The 7,300-nt window shown below is 56.8% G+C and overlaps 1 protein-coding gene across 3 annotated transcripts; it reads right to left on the bottom strand.

The window, feature by feature from the left end:
- Nucleotides 1–381: 381 nt before the first annotated feature.
- Nucleotides 382–6,479, bottom strand: ANKLE1 (ankyrin repeat and LEM domain containing 1). Of its 3 annotated transcripts, none has more exons than XM_032170077.2 (9): nucleotides 6,205–6,479; nucleotides 5,978–6,130; nucleotides 5,426–5,531; nucleotides 5,185–5,323; nucleotides 4,310–4,966; nucleotides 3,928–4,105; nucleotides 2,592–2,751; nucleotides 2,363–2,501; nucleotides 382–1,805 (listed from the first exon to the last, which is right to left on the bottom strand). In XM_032170077.2, exons 1-9 carry the CDS (start codon nucleotides 6,426–6,428, stop codon nucleotides 1,633–1,635), a joined length of 1,929 nt encoding a protein of 642 aa, XP_032025968.1. In that variant the 5' UTR covers nucleotides 6,429–6,479; the 3' UTR covers nucleotides 382–1,632. The 3 variants fall into 3 exon arrangements, with proteins under 3 accessions (XP_032025968.1, XP_032025969.1, XP_032025971.1); XM_032170078.2 differs by having other exon boundaries at nucleotides 6,208–6,479; XM_032170080.2 differs by having other exon boundaries at nucleotides 1,547–1,805; nucleotides 4,232–4,966.
- Nucleotides 6,480–7,300: the final 821 nt, after the last annotated feature.

The raw sequence follows: 7,300 nt of genomic DNA, 5'->3' as shown, positions 1-7,300 counted from the left end.
AGATAAAATACTGGTCCGAGGTCTCACAGCTGGGTAGCAGTGAACTTGGCTCTTGAGCTGGGTAGATAACCTGAGTGCAGCTGAGGATCCCCTAGTCCATCCCGCCATGTGGGTGTCCCATGTCTGGGAGGTAAAAGCAGGCTCTATCTATTTTATTTTATTTTATTTATTTTTTGAGACAGAGTCTCGCTGGAGTGCAGTGGCACAATCTCGGCTCACTGCAAGCTCTGCCTCCCGGGTTCACACCATTGTCCTGCCTCAGCCTCCTGAGTAGCTGCGACTACAGCCGCCTGCAACCACGCCCGGCTAATTTTTTGTATTTTTAGTAGGGACGGGGTTTCACCATGTTAGCCAGGACGGTCTCAATCTCCTGACGTCGTGATCCGCCCGCCTCGGCCTCCCAAAGTGTTGGGATTACAGGCGTGAGCCACCGCGCCTGGCAGGCTCTATCCATTTTGACAGGACGAAGCTGCCGAAGTGTTACCAGAAAGGGGTCCCAATCCAGATCCAAGAGAGGGTTCTCCAATCTCATGCTAGGAAGAATCCAGGGCGAGTTCATAGAGTACAGTGAAAGCAAATTTATTAAGAAACTAACGGAATAAAAGAATGGCTACTCTATAGACAGGGCAGGGCTGCTGGTTGCCCATTTTTATGGTTATTTCTTGATATGCTAAACAAGGGGTGGATTATTCATGCCTCCCCTTTTTAGACCATATAGGGTCTAAAGGTTAACGTCCTGATGTTGACGTGACATTTGTTTTTTTGTTTGTTTGAGACAGAGTCTCGCTCTGTTGCCCAGGCTGGAGTGCAGTGGTACAATCTCAGCTCACTGCAGCATCCACCTCCCGGGTTCAAGCGATCCTCCTGCCTCAGCCCCCCTAGTAGCTGGGACTGCAGGCACGCACCACCATGCCCAGCTAATTTTGGTATTTTTAGTAGAGATGGGGTTTCGCCATGTTGGCCACGCTGGTCTTGAACTCCTGACCTCAGGCGATCTGCCCGCCTCGGCCTCCCAAAGTGCTAGGATTACAGGCATGAGCCACCGCGCCTGGCCAGCCATGGCATTTGTAAACTGTCATGGCGCTGGTGGGAGTGTAGCAATGAGGATAACCAGAGGTCACTCTTGTCGCCATCTTGGTATTGGTGGGCTTTGGCCGGCTTCTTTACTGCAAACTGTTTTATCAGCAAGGTGTTTATGACCCGTTATCTTGTGCTGACCTCCTACCTCATCCTGTGACTTAGAATGCTTTAATCATCTGGGAATGCAGCTCAGTAGGTTTCAGCCTCATTTTACCCAGCTCCTATTCAAGGTGGAGTTGCCCAGGTTCAAACGCCTCTTACAGAAGCACTGGACTGTTCCAAAGCACCTTCTGCTTCCCTTCTTGTCCTCCTCCCACGATGGGGAGCTCACTACTTACTACCTCTCCAGCAGCACCATCTGCAACAAAGTCCTCCCTCAGCCTGGGGGAGATCTGCCCTGGTGCTCCCTACACACACACACACACACACACACACACACACACACACACACACACACCCCTTCTGAAACCAGAGATGGGGGCTGCTGTCAGCATGGGGCAGCTGGAACATTCAAACATTTCTCCCCAGGCTAGATGGCCAACTCCCCAGCACTCAGCCCCGGGCCTGGATGTCCTGGGGACGAAGCTGTCGCTCGCCTTCAGCCAGAAAGACAAGGAGGGCACGGTGCAGCAGATGCACCCCCAAGCGCCGGCGACGAGCAGGTGGCCAGCCTGCCACCACTCCATAGCAGTGCCCTTGCTTCTGGTTGGTGAGCATCTGGATCCCTGGAGAAATTGCATATGGGGTCACAGGGGCAGCCATGGGGATACCTCCCCATCCAGCCGAAGTGTGTGACAGCAGGAGGCTGGATACGGTGGCTCACACCTGTAATCCCAACACTTTGGGTAGATCACATGAAGCCAGGAGTTCGAGACCAGCCTGGCCAACATGGTGAAACCCCGTCTTTACTAAAAATACAAAAATTAGCTTGGCACAGTATGGTGATATGTGCCTGTATTCTCAGCTACTCGGGAGGCTGAGGCACAAGAATCACTTGAACCTGGGAGGCAGAGGCTGCAGTGAGTCGGGATCATGCCACCACACTCCAGCCTGGGCAACAGAGTCTCACACACACACAAAAAAGTATATGACAGCAAACCCAATGTGTATTGCTCGAGTGGGGATAAACCAATGGAGCAAAATACATGCATGTGCAGGTTCAAAGTTGGTGCTCAATAATTGCTCAGTCAACAAATCAACACCCCTCAGAAGGAAAAAAATGAGGGAACTGGGAAGCCAAATGCCTTTCATATGACCCCCATTCTAGGTACCAGGCACCCACCTAGGGCTTCCACAATACACGCCTCCCGCGTATAAGCCTCCACAGCGACCATGTGCTGGAAGCAATGTAGGGACACAACGCCGCAACCACTGGCCCAGATGTCCAAGATCTGACGCACCTTGGGGCAGGCCTGGGGGGGCTAGGGCAGAGTCAGAAGTCAGCACCCCCAATCCCCTCCCCTGCCCATGGCCTGACAGCCCTTGCTGAACCCTGATCCCTGTCCTCACACCTGTTTTCTTGACCGCCCATGGTGACCAAGGGCCTCCCAGAGGTGGACATATGGCCGGGCCCTCGTCCCTTTGCCCACGTAGAAGATGGCACGGATGAAAGTCTGAAGGCGCTCAGCCGGGGTCAGTGAGAAGGCTCGGGCTGGCAGATCCTGAGTCTCCCTGGATGAAGGGGACAGCTCAGACAGGGAAAAGTGAATAGAGTGGTCCCCAGAGGCAGTCTTTAAAGTCACAACATATCTTGAACCCATGTCTAGTGACTCCTGATTACAGGATCAGAGAGAGGCAGCGGCTCCCCAAAGACATTCAGCAGCTTTCTTTTTTTTCTTTTTTCTTTTTTTTTTTTGAGACAGAGTTTCACTCTTGTTCCCCAGGCTGGAGTGCAATGGCAGGATCTCAGTTCACTGCAACCTCCACCTCCCGGGTTCAAGTGATTCTCCTGCCTCAGCCTCCTGAATAGCTGGGATTACAGGCATGCACCAACACGCCTGGCTAATTTTGTATTTTTAGTAGAAATGGGGTTTCTCCATGTTGATCACGCTGGTCTCTAACTGCTGACCTCAGGTGATCCGCCCACCTCAGCCTCCCAAAGTGCTGGTATTACAGGCGTGAGCCACCATGGCCAGCCGGGGCTCACGCCTGTAATTCCAGCACTTTGGGAGGCCAAGGCAGGAGGATCAGTTGAGGCTGGGAGTTCAAGACCAGCCTGGCCAACATGGTGAAACCCCATATTTACTAAAATTCCAAAAAAAAATTAGCCAGGCATGGTGGCACATGCTTGTAATCCCAACTACTTGGGAGGCTGAGGCACAAGAATTGCTTGAACCTGGGAGGCAGAGGTTGCAGTGAGCCAAGATTGCACTACTACATTCCAGCCTGGGCGAAACAGTGAGATTCCACCACAAAAAAAAAAAAAAAAAAAAAAAAAAAAAGAGGCGGTGGCTCACGCCTGTAGTCCCAGCATTTTAGGAGGCCAGGGTGGATTACCTGAGGTCAGGAGTTCGAGACCAGCCTGGCCAACATGGTGAAACCTCGTCTCTACTAAAAATACAAAAATTAGTCGGGCGTGGGGGCAGGTGCCTGTAATCTCAGCTACTTGAGAGGCTGAGACAAGAGGATTGTTTGAACCTGGGAGGTGGAGGTTTCAGTGAGCCGAGACGGCACCATTGTACTCCTGCCTTGACAAGAGTGAAACTCCGTCTTAAAAAAAAAAAAAAAAGAAGAAGAAGAACTGATGATTCTAGGGCCAGTCCCCCCTTTCTTAAGGGCACACAGCAAATAAAAACCAATCCCCAAATTTTCTAGTTTCTATTTCTGGGGCTTTCCTGCCCTTAGTACCTGGGGTCCAGCAGCAGATATGTGAAGCTGGACTTCACGACCCCCTCCCGCCACCTCCTGGCAGGATCTGGCCGCTCAAACTGCTGGGCCAGCGCATCTTCGTCTGCCTGGACGTCTGGAATATGGCCCGTCCGCAGGGCTGCAGCCAGTTCTAGGCTGTGCCCTGAAAACTCTGGGCCTGGAAGTCAAGGGAAATGGAGGAAGGGATGATTCTAAGATAGGGAGGGAAGTGGGGCTGAGAGCTGGGGTTCTCCGGGAGATTCCTGGAGGCTCCCTGGACTCCACGTGCCCTGGGGAGACTAACCAGGAGCAATCTGGGCTTCTACCAGCCGCTGGAGGTAGAACCGCCAGGTGAAGGGTGTGACGGGGCCAGGATTCTCACCAAGCGCTCGGAGTCCCTGCAGCGACTCCAAGTCAGACACAGTGGAGACTGGCAGCTGCCGGCAAGGGCCGACAGGGTCCCTGCCACCTGTAGAGCTTGCCTCATCCTCTGTCAGCCAGAGCGTGGCCATGTCACTATCAATGGATGTCTGGTGCTCCCACAGGCAGTGGCAGTCAGCTCCAGGGGGTGGTGTCCGTGGGGAGCTATGAGATGGACTCCTGTCCACGAGAGGCATGGAGGAAGGGGAGGACTGGAACCAAGCAGCATTTGGTGGGGTCAGAGTCAGGGCCTGCAGACGGGCATTCAGTTCTGCCTCCGTGCCCTGAGACCTAGGTACCCTCTGGTTGGCATGGACAACATGCAGAAGTCCCTGCCTGGTCGGTGGCAATGACCCAGCCCAGGGGGGAGTGTCCGAGGCTGGGTCCTCAGCTCCAGAGACCTCAACCGCTGTGACGAAAGAGGCGTCTGAGCTGGAATCCCAGTGCCCTGGAGGGGACACCGAGCTCCCATCTTTGTCCACAATTTCAAGGGGAACAGGGAGGCTGGGGGGTCCTGGGTCAGCCTCCAAGCCCATGTCCCTGTTGTCACCTCTGCATGGCTGCTTTTGGAGTGCTATGGAGTTCAGCGTCTCATCGGGAGGTCCAGAGAGGCCTGGGGCTGCAGGTGAGAGTGGGGGCCAGAGAGGAGAGGAGGAGGGATGAGACAGCGATGGGAATAGGATCAGACAGAAAAAGGAGATCGGAGTGTCTGAGGCCGAAAGAGCTGGCCACAGATAGCGGATGTGACACAGAACCAATGGGCGGGGTGGGGAAGACAGTGGATGCCAGGGACTGGCCCAGAAGTCAAGCCCCAGCATCCCTGCAGGCCTTACTCACTGCCAGGTGCAGTCTCGGGCTCCTGGGTCTCTGCCCCGATCGGGGTCCGGGTCCCGGTCCGCGTGTCGAGATCCTGCAGGACTCGCGCGCACTCCAGGTGTCCCTGCTGCAGGGCCAGGTCCAGCGGCCGGAGTCCGTCCTACAGGGGCGAGGTCAGCAGGGGGCGCCCGAGGCCCTCTTACCTTCCTTCCCTCCATCTGGGCTCACCCAGCCTTTCTTTGCCCGCGCAGTGCCTCCCAACCTGGTCGCGCAGCGCCGGGTCCGCTCCTTGGCTCAGCAGCAGCTCCAAGCCGCGGCGGCAGCCCCAGGCGGCGGCCACATGCAGCGGCGTCAGCGCCTCGACAGATCTGGGGCGGCAGCGCAAGAGGGATCATTGCGGACTCAGCCTCCCGGCAGGAACCCCAATCTCCGCTCTGGGGACCCGGAGCCTTCGTTCTCGGCCTCCCCGATCTCCACTGTGCACCCTGGTACACTGTCCTTGGAACCTAGATGCTATGACCTCAGGCCAGCACCCAAACCTCTGCCGTCTGACCCTGGAGCCTCCACCCCAAGATCCGAACCCTTGATCCCCGCGTTGGTCCTAACGCAGCCCCATTCCCCGCCCTCGGTCTGGGACCCCAGCGCCTCCCCCGAGCCCTAGCCCCTGCCCTTGGACCCCCAAGTTCCCTCCCCAAGATCCCCCAAACCCTACCCTCGGCCCCGAGGCCCTGGCCCCGGATGGTGGGGCGCCCCTTCCCGGATTCCCAGACTTCGGCGTGGGGAGACCCTGCCCCGGACCCAGGCTCTACCTTACCGAGCGTTGGGGTCCCCGCCTTGGCGCAGTAGGACCCCGAGGCAACGCAGGCCGCGCGGGTGCCGGGCTCCGGCCGCCAAGTGCACAGCAGCTGCGCCGTCCTCCAGCACCAAATTAGGGTCCGCGCCGCAGCGCAGCAGCTCCTCTACCGCCCTGCAAACGCCAGGGTCAGAGTGGACCCCGGCCAAAGACCCCCACTCCTGGCCCGCGCCCGGCCCCGCCCTCACCACGGCTCCTCCTCCCGCAGCGCAGCCCGCAACCTGCGAGCCAGGCGGGCCTCCGAGCACATGCCCTGGCTGGGTCCGAAGCGCACCGCCTGGCCGGTCGATTTCCTACTTCCCGCGGGGGGCTTGTGGGCATGCGCCGCTCCTCCCCTCGGCTCGGGGGGCCCCTCTCCGGGGCCGAGCAGGGTTCCCAGCCAGGCTGCCCCGCGCCGCACCGAGGTCCACATCCGGGTTCGAGAGCTTTAGTGTCCGCAGGGGCCCGTGACACCCGGAGGCGCTCAAGCAGGGGCTGGGACCGCCGATAAGAGCCCGGGCGGGAGGATGCCACTGGGTGTGCCACTATCTCATTTAAAAACGGGAAACGCGAAGGCACCCGGCTCGAGTGGGTGGAGCTACGATTAGGAAAGTCCGGGGTGCCCCAGGTCATTAAGTCTCAGGGAATCTTCTGCAAGGGTGGCCTCTAGGAGGGCGCACGGCCTTATGAGAGGCTTAGGCCCGGCACGGTGGCTCACACCTGTAATCCCAGCACTTCGGGAGGCCCAGGCAGGAGGGTTGCTTGAGCTCTGGGGTTCGAGACCAGCCTGGGCAACTTGGATAAACCCCGTCCCTACAAAAACATACAAAAAACTAGCTGGGCATGGGTGGCTTGCGCCTGTGGTCCCAGCTACTTGGGAGGCTGAGTTGGTAGAATCTCTTGAGCCCGGAAGTTCGAGGATGCAGTGAGCCATGATCACACCACTGCACTCCAGCCTGGGCAACAGAGCAAAACTCTGTCTCAGAAAATAAATAAATACATAAAATAGAGGCTTCAATTTCCAACCCCCAGGCCGAGGGCCCGGCTCATGCCTTTAATCATAGTGCTTTAGGAGGCTGAGGAGGGAGGATCTTTTGAGCCTACTAGTTTGTTGTTGTTTTTTCTTTTCTTTTAGTGAGTGCAGGAGTTTGAGACCAGCCTGGGCAACAGAGTGAGGCCCTATTTTTTTTTTTTTTTTTTTTTTTTTTAGCCAGATCTTACTCTGTCGCCCAGGCTGGAGTGCAGTGGCGCAATCTGGGCTCATTGCAACATTTGCCTCCCAGGTTCAAGCTATTCTCCTGCCTC

The sequence above is a fragment of the Hylobates moloch genome, unplaced genomic scaffold, assembly GCF_009828535.3.
Source record: "Hylobates moloch isolate HMO894 unplaced genomic scaffold, HMol_V3 SCAFFOLD_12, whole genome shotgun sequence".
NCBI lineage: Eukaryota > Metazoa > Chordata > Mammalia > Primates > Hylobatidae > Hylobates > Hylobates moloch.
The sequence above is the reverse complement of the archived record's forward strand: the minus strand, read 5'-3'. Positions and strand labels throughout refer to the sequence as shown.

Coding starts and splice junctions, on each gene's coding strand:
- ANKLE1 (XM_032170080.2), bottom strand. CDS start 6,428: ATGTGGACCTCGGTGCGGCGCGGGGCAGCCTGGCTGGGAACCCTGCTC. Junction 4,967..5,184: donor GCCCGAGACTGCACCTGGCA/GTGAGTAAGGCC, acceptor TCTCACCTGCAG/CCCCAGGCCTCTCTGGACCT. Junction 2,752..3,927: donor TATCTGCTGCTGGACCCCAG/GTACTAAGGGCA, acceptor CCCTTCATCCAG/GGAGACTCAGGATCTGCCAG.